The 23273-nt window shown below is 39.3% G+C and overlaps 1 protein-coding gene and 1 long non-coding RNA gene across 2 annotated transcripts; one reads left to right on the forward strand and one right to left on the reverse strand.

Annotated features, from left to right (window-relative positions):
• Positions 1–873: 873 nt before the first annotated feature.
• On the reverse strand, positions 874–6175 carry cunh4orf54 (chromosome unknown C4orf54 homolog). Its single transcript, XM_088016102.1, has one exon. The coding sequence runs from the start codon at positions 6060–6062 to the stop codon at positions 1398–1400; it is 4665 nt and encodes a 1554-aa protein (XP_087872228.1). The 5' UTR covers positions 6063–6175; the 3' UTR covers positions 874–1397.
• A 6981-nt stretch (positions 6176–13156) lies between these two features.
• LOC148153857 (uncharacterized) lies at positions 13157–20908 on the forward strand. Its single transcript, XR_015766150.1, has 2 exons — positions 13157–20295; positions 20360–20908. It is a non-coding gene; the product is annotated as an uncharacterized LOC148153857 (long non-coding RNA).
• The last annotated feature ends 2365 nt before the right edge of the window (positions 20909–23273 follow it).

Consider the following 23273-nt stretch of genomic DNA (forward strand, 5'->3'; position numbering starts at 1 on the left):
AATCCGCTCTTTGAAGTTTCTCTGAGACTGTTTCAAGTAAGTTTTCCCTGTTGCATCTCTCAGGTGTTTCCTCATGGCACTTTAGATTTTACCCACTGCGTAGCCCGAGTTCCTGGCCTTCTGGTTTCCCCCTCACGACGCAGCAGATTTTACCCATTGGTTGCCCGAGTCTCTCTTCACCTTTGCTGAAGAATCATTGACAAGTTCCTGGATTCACACTGGCAGTCGGATTGCTCCTCACCTCTCCTCTCATGAATTTATCTGTCCGCCCTCCACCGCAACCTTTTTACCTCCAAAGAACTCTATCTGGACCTCACATTGGAGCCAGGATCATCAAGGGCCCCTGCAAAGAGACCACAACCCCAGAGACCACAGTAATTCCCCACTGGCGGAAACTCTCAAGGTAAGATCATTCCTCTCCCTCAGAATTCAACCTGTGTGATTAACCTTCAACTCACCATATCTCTCCCACTGTCTTCAGAGTGCTTATGACCCTGGCTTCCCATCCACAGAAAAAGAAACGCACAATCTCATATTTCATCATTGTTAAAATAAACTTTATCTGATTTCCTGATCAAGTTGATTTTTATCAGGAAATCAGACTGATTGTATGTGGGTTATGTGGGTCAAAAGACTTGAACCCAACATGACAATTTTATTGTCACTGTATATGGAAATCTTGCAGATATTAGCTATGCAACAAACACCTTTTTATGTCTGCTTGTTTTTACTGCAACTTGCAGAAAATTTGGGAAATCTGAAATTAGACAGTTTGATGCAGTGACAAATGGTTTGAACAAAAAGGTTACATAAATTACAGATATATGGTCCTTACTTTCATTGACTTTTAAAATTATCCATTAATTTTCCAAAGCCTAAATTTCTTCTGATTTTTTTTTTTGAAATGTTAAGTTACACAGTCAAAAATTAACAGCAAATGATTCCGGTTATTTTTGAATAATGAGGGGCCATATTTTCACTGTTCTGACTAAATATTCATTTAGCAAGCTAATATTTAGTTTGGGCATAACTATTTATGGTAACTAAAGATTTAGTTTTGTGCTAGATATTTGCTTTACAAACTAAATATTTAGCATACTAATTAAGTTTAAAACTGTGACAATTATGAATATATGGTGAGAACAATTAACCCTCATTTGTTTCTCTTATGATAACCCAAATTATTACATTTATTTTTCCGAGAGAAAGAAACTAAATAAAAAAAAAACATCCATGTCCCTCAGACTAAAAGAGCATGTCCATAACAGCAGGACAGTTTGCCTTTTTGTTACCTATTTGTTATTTTAATAAATAGGTAAGGTGAACTGTGGTTTCCAGTTCTTCCAGAGGCAAAAATAAGGGAAAATGTGAAGGACTCACCTGTCCAGCTTAGCGACTCATCTGTGCTCTACCACAAAACTCATGGTGGTCCCATCAAACGAGGGTGGGGCAATGATCCTTGGCCCTTGCTGAGAGGTGATGCTGATGACTGGCTGGTTCATGCTGGAAAATCCATGCGGTAGCCTGTTGGGGGCGCCATGCTGTTGAGCCCCTGAAGCTGCCTGGGGAGGCTTCGCAGTTGCCATATAGAAAGGACTCTCCAGGTACATTCCTTCAGACTGCTGTGAGGAAGACTTCTCTACGCCCTCTACCTCTGATGGCACGGACATCTGTGACTGTACCAGCGTTCGAGGAGGTATCACTGAAGGGGTTGGCATGAAGCCTGGGTAGATCATGTAGGTATGACCATATGCTCCAGGACTGAGCGCTAGCGGCGATATAGGCATTGGTACTGGTGTCACCGGAGGCTGTGGCATGGGTACATCCACATACTGGCGTGTTTCTGGGTCAAAAAGACGTTTTGTGGCTGGGGACACCAGCGTGTCCACCAGGTAGTAGTTTCCAGTGGTGGGATCTAGCAGCATTTTCCTCTGTGTCGCCTGAAAGGGGTCCAGGGTGGGGGCTGGAGTGATTGCTGGGGAAAAGCAATACATTTGTGGCTGATTGGCAGACACAGCCATTGGTAGGGAGTGATAAATAGTAGCAGAGGGGATCTCTGGTGAATGGGTCTCCATTACAATACTGGAACGTTTTGTCCTCTGACCGTAGTCCTCCTGGACTCTAGAGGCACAATCTTCATGTACTGCAGGAGGGGTTGGCAGTGATTGATGGTGAAGAGTCTTTATTGAGGTTTTATCTGCAGTTGCGGCCATTTTACTGTTGTTGGGCTGAAATTTGACTGGGATGGTTAGGTAGTTCTCATTGTCAACCGATGCACCTGAAAACTGATGCTCAAATCGGTTCACTCCCCTCGGTTCAGCATCTTTCTTCCCACTAACTCCTGTCTGACTGGTTTTGAATGACACAGGCAATTTAGGAGACTTTGGTGCAAAGCTTTTGCCACTGAAAGGTGTGTGTGGGGCGGTGTTTGATTGAGGAACATCAGCAGCTGTGTAGGCCTTGGATTTGGAGCTAAAGCTGGACATGCTCTTGCTCCCTATGGTGCCAACTGTTTGGACTGTCTTAGTGACCAACCTTTCATCATGGCTATTGGATGACTGAAGCACTTTAAGTAGGTCTTTATCTAGCCACCTTAGGGAGCTGTCAGTGATGGAGGGCGCTGATAATGCCGGGTGGGTCTTGTCTATATTTGGGTAGGAATCTCTTCTGACTGTTTTGTCTGTATTGAACCCTCTCCCTCCTCTTTCCTCAGACTCTTGCTGCTCTTCACTGGCTATGAGTGACAACACATGGCTGTCCGTCAGACGCTCAGGCTCACTCTTTCTCCTCCACTCATTTTTATCAAACACATAAAGTTGCTCCATAGTTTTCACTGCGGCCTGGAGTTTCTCCAAAGCCACCTGATTTGTGACTTTTGACTCCGGTTTATTTTCTGCCATCTCTGACACCGTTTCTTGCCTTGTTGCACCTGTTTTGCCCTCATTGCTCATCCCAGTGCTTCCCTCTGAGCTGTTCGAGGTATTTGCTGCTCTCCCTGATGCCTTCTGGGGTGGAGCACTCTTTACACCCTCTGGAGACGATCTGCATGTGTCAGACTGCTCCTGTTTAAGGTTTCCGGTAGGTTTTTCTGCATTGTTAGTATTTACAGACTGACATTTTATCACCATGGGGGACACACAGTTAGGATTACTGTTTTGCATCTGCTTCTTTTGCTCTGAATGAATTTCAGAGCTAAAGGAATTTGATTTATTTTCGTTCTTATCCAAGGAAACTAAGTGGTAGGAACTTTTAACCAGCTTACGCACATCTCTGACTTGGTGTATGGGAGTTTGTAACTTCCCTTTATTATCTCTGATGTCTCGAACCATAAAGTGCGGAATTTTATCTGAGGACTCACCCTTCAGAGCCGCAGCCAGGGTTTGGCATTTGAAGTCCTCTGTTCTGATCAGACTTGATGGGCTAGCGGTGATATTCGAGGTGCGCAGCTTGGAGCCTCCAAACTCTTCCATTTTATTGTCTCTAACGCTTCTTAGGTTGATTTTAATTTCCGGTGATTTGGATGATTTTGAGCTCCTGGAGTCTGTGATGTATAAAGTGTTGCTTCCATTCCAGGAATAAGCTCCTCTCTGCAGCTGCGGGCGCACCTCTCTGTCACTGGGCAGCAGTTGGATACTTGGCACAAACAAATGAGACATTTTAGTCAGTTTACCGCAGCTTGCAGAGAACGGATCCCACTCACTCTCTTTGTCATCAACTGGAGGCAGCTTGTCCAGCAGAGTTTGATGGTTTTTATGATCCTTTTGAAACTCTAGCTCCTCGTCCTTCCAGCATCTGAACGCGCTATTTTGGCTGCGATGCAATGCGCCTTTTTTAGTATCAATCCCAGCTTCATTGGCCAAGTTTAAATTAGTTTCTGTTGCGGGAGCACACGCGTCTTGCCTCTTACTATCACATGAGCCGCTGTCCACAAAGTCCCCTAATTCATCCACGCACATTATGGCATAGTCGCAGCCCCTCTCAGAGAACTTGGAGCTCTGCCTCTCCAGCTCCCTGTTCCCCTTCCACTTATTGTTGCTCTCCTGCAGCACAAAGCCCGGGGACGGCGCCTGGTGTGGTTCGCTGATCTCCCCCCTCTCCATCCTGCGCTCCTGCTCAAACTGCATCTTCTTAGAAAGAACATTTTTTAACAAACTGGAGGCGAATATGGCTTTCTTATGCGTGTCTTCCATGGTTTTAGAGGGCAGCTTGCTGGCCCCTCTCTGCTGGCTGCTCTGCAAGCTCTTGGTAATATCATCCGTGGAACGTGATCCTGCTGCGTTTTGCGCAAAGTTAGTGCGCCTTTCTTCCCCAGACATTTCCGATTTGACATTGCAACAAAAATTCAGAGTCTCTGTGAGTCTGATCACTCCGCTGTGGCCCTGCCCAAACTTTCCCATCAGCTGGATCTGCTTTGATGACGAGGCGCTGCGGGGGTTGGCTTTCAGAGCAAAGACCTTAGTTGTGGGCTTAATGGTGCCCTTATAACCTCTGTTGTCGCTGTTTTTGCCTATTTCATATGAGGCCGCAGGGTTTTGACAGGAAATCACACTTTGGTCCAGCCCCTGAGACATGTTCACATTGCCATATTTCAGATCCAGAAATGTGGACCACGTGTTTTTCCTCTGGCCATGCTCTGATGCAGAGGACTCACTGGAGGTGCTGAAATTGATGGCTTCAAAGTAAGGGTAGGCCAAGCTCTTGAAGGCTTTGGCTGTGAGGTTGCGCACCTCCTTGTCAGCGTCGTCCAGCTCGCTGACAGCGCTGGACGTGCCACTGGAATACTCTGTGACCTCTTTCCCCCTCAATCTGCTGCCACAGTGCGGGCGTCCGGGCGCGGCTATGAAACACTTCGCACTGTCACACAAGGTCTCTGCCTTCCCATCCACTCCCCTAAAAACATAGCGGCTCATGTCTCCGGAGCGCCTGGCATGATAAAGGATATTTTCCTCCTCTTGGAAGCTACCAGGGTCATTTATAGCTCGGGATGTGGTTCTGATTGACATGTGGATCTGTCCTTCACCCTGCTTCTGTTCGGGATCATCTGAGCTGCAGAACTTGGCCGCATCGCTCAGATCACTTTCAAGCAGAGTGCTGACCGCTGCTGCTACTGCTGCGGCGCCCTTGGAGCAGGGCGCCCCACAAGCCCCCCTCTCACCCGCAAAGGAGTAGCCTATGAATGGGTACACCTGGCTCTCATCTTCAATGTCCCAGCTAGTGGAGGAGCCCCCGCCCAGGTCGTAGTCCCCTTCATGGTCAGAGAACTCCGAGAGCTGAATCTCGTGCGTGGTAATGTAATGATCCTCGGTTAAGGACAGAGCGGATTCATCAGAGAGCACCAGGCTGACATTATCCACCTCCTCACAGTCCTCACACTCACATCTCCCACTCAGATAGCTGTTGGTGCTGTGGGATTCCTCCTCGCGCTCTGCCTTGCTGCCCATACCTTTGGACATGTTGGTGTACGTAAATGTGCTCTCACCACTTTTCTCTCCTATTTGTAGGCTAGTCTCAGTTTTTTTCAGGCAAGGTGAGGATGATGGAGAGGGGAGATTTCTCACAACTTTCATGCATTTCTCACCTCTGGTGCTTTCTCCTCCCTCCTTGCTGTGCATCTCCTTCAGGTCAGAGTTTGGCTCCGACGCACAAACTGCTTCAAATCCACAGTTTTTAGCAATGACAGACACTTGGCTCCTCTGACCAAAGCGACAGACCTTCTCGTCCTCGGACTCCAAATCAACATATCTGGTTTCGTCCTGCGTTTTCAGGATGTTTTGCTTGCCTTTTTGGAGCAGATCTATCACTTGCCCACTCGCTGCCAGCTTTTGGGTGCATCTTCTCTTTGTCTTCATGTCTGCAGCGGCGGGTTTAAGCTTACATTTGGTGTCTGACACAAAGCTGGCAGCGCAGCTGGGGCCACTGAGGACTTCTGCTTCCTTCACCCAGAGATGGTGCTGTGCACAAAACTCTGTGTCCAGCCAGACAGACTCCAGTGACACCGGAGCACGCCAGACATTCCGTCTCAGCGCATGTGAAATCCTAAAAGGAACCAGAGACATAACCATGTTCTGTCTAGGACATGACACAAGCTGGTGTCGGTAGTCGCCTCCATTTAGATTTTATAAATATTTGAAGTTAAATGACAATAAACTTCTTCAGAAATCTGCTTTTAGCTTTACATTTTCTACTTTGTTCTCAGTATGTTTCTTTAGGCAATTGAATCTATCATACAATAAGATTCAAAATCAGTTCAATCTCTTTCAATTTGTTCCTATTTATCAGACAATGTAGCCACGTTTAGTTTAATATTCTAATTAAAAAAGTTTTACATCTAAGGAAAACCTGCAGACTGCATTAAGTCTTTGACTTTGCAACAATCCCTCATAGTGGGCATTTATGTAAGGACAGTGGATAGAAAAACTCATTCCCCTTTAGCAGAAAAAAACCTCCAGCAGAACCAGCACCTGGCTCAATGTGCCACGACCAACTGCAGGAAGAAATAGCAAATACACAAAGTCGCAGAAGTTCTGATCCAGGAGTACTTTTTATGTTAAAGAAAAAGTAGAGAGCTAACTGCAGCAGGTGCTCCTTTATTGACTTAAGTTAGGAGAGGAAAAATGTTAAATACATAAAGATATAAATGTATCATTTATGGAAACAAAATAAACTGCAAAAGCCTGTCACTTACTCAAAATGGTGATATTTGGTGATTCTCCCTGAAAATGCTTAACCCAGCACTACATAATATTTGCACAGTCTTTTGAAATCTACAGTGTAGCTACACTTTACTGTAGTTGTATGTTCACTGTAAATTAGTAAGGTGAACAAGTATCACACATCGAATGTTTCACATTTTAGTGCATTTGCTTTTTGCAGTTCGAATTTGTTCATAGCAGTCTAAAAGATAACTACACAATGTTATTAGTGTACTTTTTATGAATGTAGATCCTCATAGAGTGAAACCTGAGCCTGACACTCTCGTTATCTCCAACTTAATTTTTATCCAGTATAAAACATGATTCTCCAGAGTGGCATGCGTTTAAATGTTTACTTGTCTCCCATCTGAACTGTTTCTCTTAGGTGAACCTCTAAAGAACGTTACTCTGATGCTTATGGTTGTAAGAGTTTTACCCAAACAGTGTTTCTTATGGTTGTTTTAAGTAAGTCATGTTCTTTGTTTTTGCACAATGCTGTGAACAAAGTAAAGTCGCATAGAGTGTCAACATACATGTTTAGTGTCTGAGACTTACTTACCTTATTGTCCCAGTAAAACATTTCTGGGTGACTTCTTTGCCTGTAAATGTTAGAAGTAGAAAAAAATAGTCAGCAATATCATAGAATCAGTTGATGCTGGCATTAACTATGAAGTTGTTTTAAGTGTAGACCTAAGGGAGACAAACTAGCTTAAAAGCTTTCCATTCATGATCTGAACATGCTCATCCTTGCAGGGTGGTGAGGGGGGTTTGTGCTGCCCATCTCCAGCAGTCCATCACAGGTCACAGATTGGTGACCTGTGAAGCTAACAATGAATAAAATGTATAGAAGAGAAATAGTAGATTAACAAGGGGAATAAATTCTGTCCAATTATTTTAAAATCAAATCATGTTTATTAAGCACTTAGTGTTGGAAACACACCAGTTTTTGCTGTTAAAAATGTAGCCAGCTGCTCAGTGTACAAAAAAAAAGAAAAAAAAAAAGCCTTACACTATGAAGATGGATGTGGAGGTTCATTCTCAGAACTGGTGTGGTGATCTGGTGAAGCCAGAGCCTCTTCTGAGACAGGAAAAATATGTTGAAGATAAAAACAATAATGAACGAGTTATAAAAACAGCCTCACAATATCAAAGTCTCTTTGGCATACTGAGCTTAATCAAAACCAGGCTAAGTTTGAAGAAAACTATATTAAGTTGCAACACACAGAGCCTCCATGCAGTTTCTTCAGTTATTACATGAAGTTGAATGACTGTTACAGTCATTCAACTTCAATCATAAAAATCACAATAAAATTGATAAAATAACTACTTCTGAAACCAACATCAGTTTGTTTATATATGTACTGCACTGCCAAGCTAGCCTGAATGTGCTGAGGGAGCTTTGTTGTAGTTCTTCACACGGGAAGAAAGCGAGAATGAGTTGAGAGGGGTAGGTTGGCCGTGATATTGGATGGTGGGTGGAGCCACGGTCACGGCTCAACCTGTCTGTCGCGGACTGACGTGATGTCATTGGAGCTTCCGTAGTTGGGTCACGCTGAGGCGATTCCCATAGTGAAACACTGAGCAAAGTAAAAAAAAAAAAAAAAACACCGAGCGAAGTTAGAAAAAGAACTGACATTTTGAAGAAAACTTACCACCAGCTAGCAACACATTAGCAGCTTTCCTCCCTTTAGTCTCCATAGGTGACCCACATTTCATTTCCATGCAGCTCTTGTCCAGTTGTGTTGTCATCTAACTCGGACTAGGAGGTCACCAGCTTGAGTTTACCAAAACTACTATTATCAAGGCCCTCTGTACTTTTAAGGCAATATTATGCGAGTAAAAATGGCGAATTTGAAAAGCATGTGTTATTTTCCCCGGCTTCATGGCTGTTCTTCTTTTTATGGCGCTTTAAAAAAAAAAAAAAAAAAAAAAGTGAAGATCTGCACTACCACCCCCATCTGGTCTGGAGCTAATGCCGTTCACTAATACATATTATGTCATACATCTGAAAATAGACTGGGTAAGGCAGCTTCTGTGTTTTAGTTAAAAAAAAAAAAAAAAACCCTCAGAACAACAGATCATATTCGGAGAGATGTAAAACTGAAAATATCTGCTACATTTTGTGTTCAGGAAAAGTAATGTTTTTGTTGTAGAACCTCTGTCACTAAACTGTCAATATTTGATGTTTTGAGGCATGAACATATTATTTACTACATTGTTAAACAACATTACATCAAGTTCCACTACAAGGATTATTTTTTTATTCTTTGCCATTTCAACAAAATAGTAAAGATTATTAAAAAGGCATACTTCATTAGCCTAAAGTATACACTGAGATGTAATGTAAATCATATAGAAATGTGAGTATATTTAATAGTTAATAGTTTACTTTTAATTTTAAAATATTATATTTTGAGCATATTAAAATATGCACAAAATATCTTTGAAAGCATATCTTTTCATTGGTACACTTGAGAAAATACATATTTTGTTCACTTATAGTATACTTTTATTAAAAGTGTATTTTGGTACAATTAATTTAAGTGTGTTTAAAGTTATAATGTCAAAATTAGTAAAACCATACTCTTAGTATACTTTGTTTATATTTTTATGTCGTATACTTAAAACTTAGTATGCATAAATTGTATTTACACAAATGTAAGTATGTTTGAAATATACTAAAGTATTTTTTTTTCCACTAGGGACCAGCTGAATACACCTCTAAGCTCAGTGTTTCAAATCCAAGCACCTAAAACTCCTCAGATTTGAACACTGGCTTCATATTTTTAAATATCATCCGAAATAAGTGTTACTATTACTGCTACTCCTACTGACAACAACAACACAACAACGACAGCAATAATAATGTTGGGAAGCTGGGGTTTGGGTTCTGTGGGTTCCACTTCCACAGTTTCTCCACCAGATGGAGCCAGGGAGTTGGTGTCACGGATTCCAGTAACAGAAACTTCCTGTTGCTGCACAGATGATGTGATCATTACAGACACACCTGCACATCATTTTCTGAAATCAACCAGAGGAGTAAGTGGCCAGTCCTCCAGTGCCTGAGTGTTAGCCATACATGGTGTTCTCGGCAGTGCTCCGGATTCTGCTCCCTGTGCTTTGTTTCTCTTCGAGCTCTCCAGACTCAATGAAGTTCTCTGTATCAAGTCCTATTACTGGTAACGTCTCGCTCCTCTTCCTCCAAATCTGTCTGCCCTCCAATGGTATACTTTCCAGCAACCTCCACCAGACCACTCCATGGATTCCCTGCTCTCAGCTTCACAACTCCGGAGTCCACAACTACACAAGAATTCAAAACCTGGAAACCAATCACTCCCCCCTGGTGGACACATTCCCATAATTAGAGCTCCATTCATTACTACATTCATCGTTAGTGACTCTGCTACTCACCAGTGGTGGCGAAAGTACTCAAAAAATGTATCTAAGTAAAAGTACAAATACACAGACAAAAAATTACTCAAGTACAGTAAAACTACCACATTAACATTTGCATTTAAGTAAAAGTAAAAAAGCACTGGCTTTTAAAAATACTTAAGTATTAAAAGTAAAAGTACTTGCTGAATGCATTATCTAATCCCTAATACAATATCATTAAGTGAACCAATCGTATTTAATTTTAATATGTTAGAATTGTGCCATTTTAATGAACAATGCCACAGATAAAGCATGTTTTTATTATGTTTACTCTCTGTAAAATAGTTTAGACTTAGATATGTGATTCTATGCATCATAATTTCAGGGATGGAAACATCTTGTCTCCTGTCCTAACATAGCATGAACTTCACTTTTTTTTGCCACTAGTGGCATTTATTTTTAAAGAAATCCAACAGAAGGGATGGAAAGAAGGTGGGTGGGGGAGGACATGCAACCAAGGAACCACGTAGCAGAGTTGTAGTCAAGACCACCTACCCTAGAACAAGTCAAGACCAGCACCCCGCGCTACGAGACACAAAAAAATAAAGTTTTACCTATCAAAATTGCTTCTCAAATTGATCTGAAAGATCCACATTCCATAAGTATTTAAGTATTTAATATCCATAGATATTAAATACTTAAAACTGAAATAAATTTAATCAGCAAAGATCCGTCCAGAAGAATCGGACCGTTCCTGAATGTCATATCAATGCAGACTTTGGTCACAGCGTTGTCCCATATTTGCGACACCTCAGTCAACACCTCCACACAATAATTCAGCGCATGAGTGACAACTTTTTTTCATCGCAGATGCAACATATGAGTGATTCTATAATTGCAGATACATTTGATGTCCAGAGTCATTATTTTTGGTCTGGTATTTCAATTTTTAAATGTTTTAGTAATTTATTACTCATTTTAATGGATCATAATATTTAACAAGTAAAAACATTTAAGTAAATACATTTAAAATTGTTTTATATAGCTGAAAAACCAAGACTTCTTGTTGTCCGAGTTGGGTACTGTCTTTTTTATTAACCTGAAAAATGATGCAAAAACCTATGTTTTATGATTTTTCTTTGGTGAATTTGTTTTTTCTATCTTTTTTTAAACTGCCTAAATGGTCAATTTAATAACATCACATTAACTCAAAATACCCTTATTTTCGAAAAAATATGTGTCCGAGAATTTTTTGTCAACTCTGTTACCATATGGTTTTGTCTCTGTAAATCTGTGAAATTGCCTTCTACGGCTATATAAACTACATAAAATTAAGTCATTTACTTTTCCTGTAAGACCTCAAACACACAGAGATCTATGTGCCATTCTCTGGGAAATATTTTAGTCTAAAAATCACAATCACCAGGTGTTATTGTTTTCAACGTCAATCTTGTTACCAAAGTATCATGAGAAAAATACCACAGATTTTTGATCAGAGACAAGTTTATTTAATGGTTTTTAAACCATTATCTCAGTGGTGTCATGTTTTTTCAGAATTTCTACTCACAAGTGGAGTTTTTAATAAAAATGTTTGAAATTGTCAATTTTGTTACCATCAACTCTGTTACCAAATAGGGTAACAGAGTTTTCAGTTCTAAATTATTATGGTCCTGTCAATTCTGTTACTAACACCAACTCTGTTAGGTGACAGAGTTGACTTGTTTATGACATACTTTCACAAAAAAAAAAGGAAAACTGTTGTCCAGAGCACCATATACAGGTGCTGGTCATAAAATTAGAATATTGTGATAAAGTTCATTATTTTCCATAATGTCATGATAAAAATTAAATTGTCATATATTTTAGATTCATTGCACATCAACTTAAATATTTCAGGTCTTTTATTGTTTTAATTTTGATGATTTTGGCAAACAGCTCATGAAAACCCAAAATCCCTGTCTCAAAAAATTAGAATATTATGAAAAGGTTCTCTGAACGAGCAATAAAAATAATCATCTGAATCAACAAAGTAACTCTAAACACCTGAAAAAGATTCCTGAGGCTTTTAAAAACTCCCAGCCTGGTTCATTACTCAAAACCGCAATCATGGGTCAGACTGCTGACCTGACTGCTGTCCAGAAGGCCATCATTGACATCCTCAAGCAAGAGGGTGAGAAACGGAAAGAAATTTCTGAACGAATCGGCTGTTTGCAGAGTGTTATATCAAGGCACCTCAGTGGGAAGTCAGTAGGAAGGAAAAAGTGTGGCAGAAAACGCTACACAACGAGAAGAGGTGACCGGACCCTGAGGAAGATTGTGGAGAAGGGCCGATTCCAGACCAAATTAAATTTTCATCTCCATAAAACTTTTCAGCAGATGGAAGCATGAAGTGCTCCAAAATCTTCTGATAGCTGCTGCATTGATCCTGCCCTTGATAAAACCCAGTGGACCAACACCAGCAGCTGACATGGCACCCAGACCATCACTGACTGTGGGTACTTGACACTGGACTTCTGGCATTTTGGCATTTCCTTCTCCCCAGTCTTCCTCCAGAGTCTGGCACTTTGATTTCCGAATGACATGTTTGCTTTCATCCGAAAAAAGTACTTTGGACCACTGAACAACAGTGGTCCTAAGTGCTGCTTCTCTGTAGCCTAGGTCAGGCGCTTCTGCCGCTGTTTCTGGTTCAAAAGTGGCTTGACCTTTGACCTGGGGAATGCGGCACCTGTAGCCCATTTCCTGCACACGCCTGTGCACAGTGGCTCTGGATGTTTCTACTCCAGACTCAGTCCACTGCTTCCCCCAAGGTCTGGAATCGGCCCTTCTCCACAATCTTCCTCAGGGTCCGGTCACCTCTTCTCGTTGTGTAGCGTTTTCTGCCACACTTTTTCCTTCCTACTGACTTCCCACTGAGGTGCCTTGATATAACACTCTGCAAACAGCCGATTCGTTCAGAAATTTCTTTCTGTTTCTCACCCTCTTGCTTGAGGATGTCAGTGATGGCCTTCTGGACAGCAGTCAGGTCAGCAGTCTGACCCATGATTGCGGTTTTGAGTAATGAACCAGGCTGGGAGTTTTTAAAAGCCTCAGGAATCTTTTTCAGGTGTTTAGAGTTACTTTGTTGATTCAGATGATTATTTTTGTTGCTCGTTCAGAGAACCTTTTCATAATATTCTAATTTTTTGAGACAGGGATTTTGGGTTTTCATGAGCTGTTTGCCAAAATCATCAAAATTAAAACAATAAAAGACCTGAAATATTTCAGTTGGTGTGCAATGAATCTAAAATATATGACAATTTAATTTTTATCATGACATTATGGAAAATAATGAACTTTATCACAATATTCTAATTTTATGACCAGCACCTGTACATTGTTGGTTGACTTCTCCTATGATTGAGTATTACTGACCAATTTTATTTCTAAAAGAATGATGGTTTTCAATGAGTTTTAATGAAAAACGTTTGACCCTATGCGAATAACTGTGAAAAGTTGAGTATCTTTTGATTTTTTTAAATGTTATTTTTAAGTAAAACATCTCAATTTAAAGTATTTGGGTAGTAGGACACTTGGTGTAATGGAATAAAAATATTTTAGTCTGCTAGAATTTATTGTTTTTTTCACTCACTGTCTATATTGTCCGTAACAGAGCTGACATAACATACCACAAAACATACGTTTTTTCTGAGAAAAAATTATAAAATATGTAGCTAATGTTCGGCAATTACAGATTTTTTTTAAAAGTTTAATGCCTTTTCAATAGACTACATAAGAAACTTTTTAAGAAATGAAAAGGTTTTTTTTTGTCATTTCTTGAAGTGCCAAATGTATCTCCAATTATAGAATCACTCACATGTGTCTCAGTCAGCACAGCTAGCTTTGCTAGCATTACGTCCACTGATCTTACCCTTCTTTAAGCTTTCCTTCCAAGTGACGCTAAAAGTTGGAAGAAGTCCCCACCGTCTGTGAAAGCGAAGCGCTGCTGATTTTACATGTCGATTTATGCAGGGCTATTATATTACTGATGATTAGACACATAGACATAATATAAGCATAGACGCCTCATGGACCGCTCTCGCCTATTGTCGCTGACGAGATTTAGGACGGCCATCTTGGAGCGGTACTCCACTCCACTCAGCTTATGTGTTTAGCAGGCACAATGACGTATCAGCGCATTTAATCGATCATAACACGCTTTTTTGTTACTGGAAACTATATTCATACATCTATCAAAGCTACATTTATAAACAATTGTATTATTTAAGTATGTTTTTAATACATAGTTCAGCATATTTAAATATGCTTAGTGGCTATAACAATAGAATAGGAATGGAATATTCTGATATCGATGTATGAAGAGCATATTACAAAGCACACAGCCGTTCATAATTTATTTAATAAATTATTTAGTAATATCAATACATATTTATATAAATATACAAACACAAATAAATAAAGATATATGTTTTTGAGCCGAGGAGTTCTAGCTTCAGTGATTCAGTAGCTGAGATTGAGTCCAAAATCCGATGTGAGATTCATCCGTGTTGCAGTGAATCTGTCTCTCTTTATAGACATCTCCCTCTTCTTCCTCACATCGTGTCTTTATGAAACTTTCAAAACAAAAACGGAAGATTTGGGATGTATCTTACTATTGAAAGAATTACATATAAATAATAGTGTGGCAGGAAGAGGTGGAGACTGCACCTGCTGGCAGGGTGATTGCAAGTGGGCCAATAGCGCCAGAGGGCGCTCAGTATAAAAGCAGAGGTGAGCTCCAGTCTGACATTGGAGCTGAGCGGTGGAGGACGGAGAAGCGAGCAAACCAACAAACAAACGAAGGCGGTAGGATTTGAATTGGCGGATTGCATAAACTGTACATTGACTGTAGCAGCATGGCTTCTACATCAGGAGGGAATAGTGGAAATGAAATGGAGTGGATGATTTCCAGATCAACAAGAATGAAAAGAGCTCTTAGGAAGAGGCAAGAAAGGGCAAGAAGTTGGTCGGAAGAAAGTGAAGCAAGAGAAGAAGCTAACAAAAAGACAAAAACAAACGACAGGGCGAGGTCAGGAGAACAGAATGACTTTAATAGAGAAGTGGAGTTTAAAGTCATAGTAGAATTCAAACAAGAAGGAGGATTTATCCACCCGATAAAGTTGACCAAAGCAATAGAAGAAGAAATAGGGAAAATCAAAACGGCTAGAATCATGAGCAACAGAAAAGTGCTAATTTATGCTAGCAGTGAAACACAACAACAAAAAATAATCAAAATGAAAAACTTGATGGGGGAAAGAGTTAAAACATATATTCCAGGGTCTCTAGCAAGGTTGAGAGGAGTAATTTCAGGAGTACCAGTGGAAATGTCAATGGAGGATTTGAGAAAAGAAATCAAAGGAGGGAAGATAACAGACGCCACCAGGATTAAAAGTAAAAGAGATGGAGAACTTAAAGATACAATGGCAGTAATCCTTCAGTTTGAAAATATCATGCCAGAAAACATTCAGTTAGGATACATGAACTATAGAGTTAGAGAATACATTCCCAAACCCCTCAGATGTTTTACTTGTCAAAGAATGGGACACATTGCAAATGACTGTAAAGGAAAACCCAGGTGTGCAAGATGTGGAGGTCCACATGAATATGGAAAATGTGAGAAAGATGCTAAAATTAAATGCTGTAACTGTGGAGGAGAGCACAGTGCAGCATATGGTGGATGCAAAATACAAAAGGAAGCCAGAGAAGCTCAAAGAATTAAAATAACAGAAAGAGTTTCATATGCTGAAGCTTTAAAAAGGGTAAGGAAGGATGAATCAAGAGAAATTAGGTCAGGAGAAACAGGACAAAGAAACACATCTTGGAGATCAAATCAAGAGCAGAATGATCAAAGACAAATATTAGTACCAACCTCAAATATACAAAAAGCATGTTCGCATAAATGTAGAGTGGATGAAAACTCAATGGTGGTGAAAAAGGAAAACTTTATAGCATTTATGTGCCATATTATCAATGTTACAGTACAAATGAAGAAGAAAAGTGATAAAATAAAAGCAATTGTAACAGCAGCAGGAAGATTTTTAGACATGAAAGAAATCCAAGCAGATCAGATTCATACCATTTTGAGTGCAACGGAAACAATAGAAAATGTCCAGGATTAGGATACAAACTTTTTTAATGGTTCTTCACATCCTTCAATGGAATGCTAGAAGTTTAATTGCCAATGGGCAGGAACTTAAAAAGTTTATATATGATTTTGAAACAACCCCAGATATAATATGTATTCAAGAAACTTGGTTAAAATCTAATCTAGAATTTAAAATCCCTGGATATAGTATAGAAAGACAGGATAGAAGTAATGGTAATGGAGGTGGATGTGCCACTTTAATTAAGGATGGAATAGCTTATAAGAAAAACATAACAAATAAAGAAATAGAATGTGTTAATATAGAAATATTTAACTTAAGAAAGCATGGAAATATTAAAATTATAAACTACTATAATCCTTGTGAAAGTCTAGATAGTGAAATGTTTAAAGAAATAGCAGGAGAAACACATAGAAGAGAATTATGGTGTGGGGATTTTAACGCACATAATAGTCTGTGGGGTAGCAAAAAGACAGATCATAATGGTACCATAGTTGAAGAAATGATGGATGAAAGATCATTAGTTTGTCTAAATAATGGAAAAGGTACAAGAGTAAATATTCACAAAAATACAGTTTCATGTCTAGATGTTACATTAATTACTGACCATCTGGTTAGTTCATGTGAATGGGATGTTAATAGAGAGTCTACCTTAGGGAGTGATCATTTTCCAGTGAGTACAATAATTAATGACAATATAAATAGGCAGCAAGATTTTATAGTAACAAGATGGTGCTTCAATAAAGCTAATTGGCAAAAATTTAAAACCAATTGTGAAAAAACCAGCCATGTGATTGCATTAAAAAGTAACATTGAAGAATGTTCAAAACAGATTACAGAACTCATTTTAAATGCAGCAAATTCTAGCATACCAAAAATCAAAACTAAAGGTAAGAAAAAAGTAGTTCCTTGGTGGAATGACGAATGTAGTACAGCAATTAAAGAACGTAACAAAGCTTTCAAAACATTACAGAAAAACTTAACAACTGAAAGACTTATTGAATATAAAAAGAAAAGAGCATTGGCTCGCAAAATTATTAAAGAAGCTAAAAAGAAAAAATGGAGAGAATACTGTTCCTCAATAGGTTCAGAAGTAAAATTGCAGAACGTTTGGTCAATGTTTAGGAAAATGACGGGGAAAATGAATGAAGCTAAAATGCCAGCCTTAGTCCGTGGACAGGAAATACTAGTTTTAAACAAAGACAAGGCAGATCTATTAGGGGAGACATTTGCTGCAGTTCACAGTGGTGAACATCTGACAGACATTCACAGACAGCAGAAAATACAAAAAATGGGAAATTATAAGAGTATTCTGAAAAAATGTCAAGAATGCATGTCAATACTAGATATGAATATAACCATGAAAGAAATGAAAACAGTACTGAAAGGGACAGGATACTCAGCTCCAGGAGAGGATCAATTATGCTATGCTATGTTTCGACAGATCCCAGAAGTAACTTTGGAATTAATATTACAATTATTTAATAAAATATGGAATGAAGGATTAATACCAAATAACTGGAAAAGGGCAATAATACTCCCATTTAATAAACCAGGGAAAGATCCTATCAGTCCAAATAACTACAGACCAATAGCTTTAACTTCGCACCTAAGTAAATGGATGGAGAAAATAATAGTCAGTAGACTAGGATATGTTCTTGAGCATAAAAAACTAATAAATGAATACCAGTGTGGCTTTAGAACAGGGAGATCAACAATGGATGCTCTAACTAGAGTATGTAATGATATAGAGAAAGCTTTAAAAATAAAGGAGGTAATGATTATAGTATTTTTTGATATTGAAAAAGCATATGATTCATTATGGAGAGAAGGATTACTTATAAAAATTAATCAAATGGGGATAAAGGGGAAAATGTATAATTGGATAGCAAATTTTTTGCTAAATAGAAAAATAAGAGTTAAGGTTGGAAATGATTACTCAAAAGAGTTCAATGTGGAAAATGGGATACCTCAAGGTAGTGCAATCAGTCCAATATTATTTAATATAATGATTAATGATATTTTTTCTGATACCGATAAAGGTATAAAATCTGCACTGTATGCAGATGATGGAGCCATATGGATAAGGGGGAAAAATGTAAAATATGTAGTTGAAAAAATTAAAAAGGCAATTAATAAAGTGGAAAAATGGTCATATGAATGGGGTTTTAAATTATCAGCAAGCAAATCTTGTTTTATGGTTGTTACAAACAAAAGAAATATTGATACAGGAACAATAACGTTATACGGACAGCCTTTGGAAAGGGTTAAAGAATTTAAATACCTAGGATTATGGTTAGATAGTTCTTATACATGGAAAACACATATAGGAAACTTGGAAACTAAATGTAAGAAAGTTATAAACTTACTAAAGGCTGTGGCTGGAAATAACTGGGGTGCAGACAGACAGTCATTATTAAACATATATAGGGGTCTTATGAGATCAATAATTGACTATGGCAGTTTTATATATGGAGCAGCAGCTAAAACAACACTGCAAAAGATGGATAGACTACAGAGTAGGGCGTTACGTATATGTACAGGAGTAGTGAAAACAACACCTATTAATGCTCTCTTAATAGAGACTGGAGAGACCCCACTGGAAATGAGAAGAATAAAATTAGCTTTAGTATACTGGATGAAAATTAAAAGTAATGAAGAAGAAAAAGTAACATCAATTATATTACAAAACTGTTGGGAATATGCAAAGTTCAAAAGTAATGGATTTGGATGGATGATAAGTAAATGGACCAAATTGTATGGATTAGAGGATAAGAAAATAGCCCAGATTAATCCAATTAGTGTTATTCCTCCATGGCTATTTCCTGAGGTAAATGTAGACATGATACTTCTTAAAATGAAAAACGAATGGAGGTTAAGTGAAATAGGGGTAAAGACTGATGTATATTTAAGAAAATCATATCACAACTACCTCAAAATTTATTCAGATGGTTCTAAAAATCTTAAAGGATGTGTGGGAATAGGAATAAATATTCCAGAGTTTGAAATTCACATCTCCAAAAGACTTTCAGATCACTTATCAGTATTCACAGCAGAAATGATGGCAGTTATAATAAGCTTACAGTGGGTAGAGGAGGTTCGACCAGACAGGGTGGTGATATGTACAGATTCGAAAGCAGTGTTAGAAAGTATCCAGGGAGAAGGAAATAATAGGAAAGAGTTAGTATTAGAAATTATGCATAGCTTATTTAGATTATATAGAGGTGGCATTAATGTCTGGTTCTGCTGGGTCCCAGCTCATGAAGGGGTTAAAGGAAATGAAAAAGCTGATAAATTAGCAAAAAGGGCGTTAGAAATGACAACGACGATGATAATTCCATTCGGGAAAGGAGAAGGGAAATCATGTATTAAAAAAGAAAGAAATAGAAGAATGGCAAAAAAGGTGGAATGAGGATAAGAAAGGGAGAAAATTATACAAAGTGCAAAAATCAGTAATAATTAGAAATATTGATGAGAGAAACAGAAGGGAAGAAATAATTATGACTAGATTAAGAGTAGGACACGCCTATCTAAATGACACTTTATATTTAGTAGGGAAGAAAAGTAATGATAAATGTGAAGGATGTGGAGAGAAAGAAAATGTAGAACATATATTAATGAACTGTAGAACATATGAATCTGAAAGAGAGAATCTGAAAAGAATTGTTGGAAGGACAGGAAAAGAATGGAGTCTTAAAGGAATATTAGGAAATGAAGGAAACATAATGGATATTTATAGAGTAAGAAAAGCAGTATTTACTTTTCTTCAAAACACAAGATTAATAAGTAGAATTTAATAAATGTAGAGAAAATGTTGCTACACACTCGTGTACAGTAGGTGGCGGTATGCACCTAAAAGTTACTTGCAATCCGCCATTAACGAAAAGAAGAAGAAGAAGAAGAAGAAGTCTGACATTGTTTGCTGTTGACTCACCGCGCTTCCGTGTTGAGCTGTCTGTGCGCCGAGTACAGAAACGGACGGGCGTATTTTACCTCCACGTTTATCGTGGGTGAGGTGGTTCCTGCAAAAAGTGCCAACATTTGAGCGTTCCCATTTGGGTGCAAGTGTGGAGAGCTTGGCCTAATCGGTAGGTGGAATGAGTGACAAATCTTGTTTTTTATTCCTTTATTTTAAACTGTTTTATTATTTAGGAATCTCGACTGATTGCCACACATAACGCTGCTGCTTTGCCTGCACCAAGTCACTGCTTACTTGGCGGTTGCGAGAGAGAGACCGGCTGCCTGGGACACGCCCCCCCCCCTTCCGGAATCGAAACAAGGAGCGGCTGATCGCATTCATTTCGGATTGGATTGGACTGGGTTGCTCATTTTGCTGTGCCGTCGAGCACAGGGATTTTTATGGTTTTATTTAGACATTTTTATTTCTTTTATTGCCTGTATTTTTTAACAAATTGTCTTTTCTTATTTTTATTTTCTAGACCACCGGTGGTGCGCTCGGGCCTGGATGCGGCGTCCCTTTTTGGTGTGACTGTGTAGTGATCAATACCAATAGGTGGAGGGAATTACAAGGAGTGAGTGACTTCACGGGTGTTTGTTTTGATTTCTTTGCTTTGGAGCCTACCATCCAGGACCTGGCCGTATCCACCGGTAAGACTAGTCGGATTTATTTTGTGAATTTTCTTTTTGTTCAGATACAGGTATTTTTACTCTCTGTCATAATAAATTATTATTGTCTTGAAACCTGTCTCTCGCTTTTTGCAAAACCGGACCTGTGTCCTTTCATTAATTCCTGGCTGAAAACCCCAGGTGGCGTTGTTGGCAACAAACATTGTATAGTCCAAACCACGGAACGCCACAATAGTCTTTACCACCTGTGTAAACGTTGCTGGTGAAGGTTACAAACACATATTTGTTTTATAATATGTGTTATATTGTTTCATTTCTAATATAGGCTCTTGTGTCAGTTAATCTAAGTCAGTGTTGGAGAATAATTATTTTTTTTTAGATTTAGCCTTCATAGCGGGGCTGAACCCTTATTACACCAAGCACTGTGGCTAATATTAGCTGGTATCTCCCCGGTGGACATAAATACTGTAAAGTAATATTCTAATCACAATATATACACAATAATATGTCCATCTTACTTGTGAAATGTTGTCTATGGAGCCGTCACATCAATCGTCCATCGACCAGAACAACAATATCCCTCAGTGCTGAGGCATCTTCTGCTGTTTTGATTGAGCAAAGTAGGAGGGTATACCGCTCCAAGATGGCCGCCGTATTTCCTGCGCCGTATTTCCTGCGGGGTCTACTCTTATATTATGTCTATGATTAGACAGACATCTTCTCCCGCTCAGAGGAAACCACTGCACATTTCTTGGAGCTCCGCGTGCGAGTAAAGGGGGAGGCGATGGGTGACAACAGACACTAAGTCACGTTATTGCTCGGATTTTACGGCGCCACCTTAAGTCCCTGAACTTCACATTTTAACGGACAAAAAGCGTAACGTGACTTGGATGTAACGAGTAATGCGACAGTTTTGTAGAAATGTAGTGAAGTAGAAAGTACAGATACTTACTGTAAAATGTAGTGGAGTAAAAGTAGAAAGTATCCATTATTAAATCTACTTAAGTAAAGTACAGATACATGAAAATTGTACTGAAGTACACCACTGCTACTCACTATGCATCTACCCTGTTTCCAGTGTTCCCATTACCTCCTACTACCTGGCTCCTAGACAAAGAAGCACATCCCTTATTAATATTCAATAAATTTTATTAACCTTTACCAACCTTGTCCTGAGAATGTTCTGTATGTGGGTCAGATATATTCCAAAAACCATGCTTTTAATTATATTTTCTATGCCAGGCCTAAAACTATGCTCATGTAGTTTCAAGCACATGGATTAATTGCTTGTCTGCACATCTGTTTCTAACCCTTGTTTACAAATGAGGTCCAACCGACTCCACACCCATATCACTGGTATCAGTTGCCTCAGTCCTTGCACGCACAAGGGTTAAAGGGCCAGTATTATGTAAAATAAACTTTTTTTATATACATGTTATGTTCTTCCCTCATCGAAAACACACTTGTAGTGTTGCTTTGATTATTTTGTGAATATTTGAGAGATTCTTGAATCTCCCATGACAACCATTCAGCTTTACAAAACACCACTCTGGTTGGAGGTAGCTCTGCCTTTGAGGCGCAGCTCCTCCTCAGAGTTACAGATCCTGAGCTTCTGCTTCACACAGTAGCCCTCCACCACCCAGCTAACAGGAGATCGGCTCTTCTCTCTTCACAGTGGAGGACGGTTGTTTACAGCAGTGGTCCCCAACCCCCGGACCGTGGACCGGTACCGGTCCGTGGACCAATTGGTACCGGGCCACGCAAGAAATAATTAAATATTTCCGTTTTATGTATTATTTGAGTCTGGAGAATCTTTTATTTTGAAAATCCTTTAACCGGATTCTCTGTTACTTGCGCGCCAACACTGTGCCCACAAGCAGCAAAATGAGTAAGAAACGGATCAGATGTATTTGGAAAGTTTCTTTGCAAAGGGGAAAAGGCCCAGAGAAGAGACAGGAGGATGGATTTATCCCGGACCGGTAGGTGAGTCAAACATTACAAGCCGCTCTGTGTAACATGCGGCGATCGGCTCGCTAATGAGGCAATGAAGCTTCCAACTGCTTCGCCACGTAGAGACTGTTAAGGAAGAAATTTCTAAATAGTTAACTTTGGAAAAAAGTCTGGCTCTCTCTCTTCCTCTGGATCCCAGGTCCTCACGGCGGGCCACGTGTGGCCACAAGGAAAACAACAATGCGCGTTGACGTCACAGAATTACAGAGTTTAATCCAATAAGAAACAACTTATGAATTAACAACAAAACTTCAGAACAACAGAAACATACATTCATTACCTGAGACAAAAATAGGAAAAGAAAGCAAGACGTGTCTTTGGAGAGAGCTGGTGCAAAAAAAGGCAAAATAGTGGCAGCTATCTGAATTATTACTCCTGTGCACGAACTTTTATAATGTAGGTGTGTCTTTCCTTTTTAATATATTCAATTAAGGCGTACCTCGCTTGACCAACTGGAAGCTACCTTGGA

This window comes from Poecilia mexicana, unplaced genomic scaffold (assembly GCF_051168715.1).
Source record: "Poecilia mexicana isolate PSO_F unplaced genomic scaffold, ASM5116871v1 scaffold_18, whole genome shotgun sequence".
NCBI classification, from domain to species: Eukaryota; Metazoa; Chordata; class Actinopteri; order Cyprinodontiformes; family Poeciliidae; genus Poecilia; species Poecilia mexicana.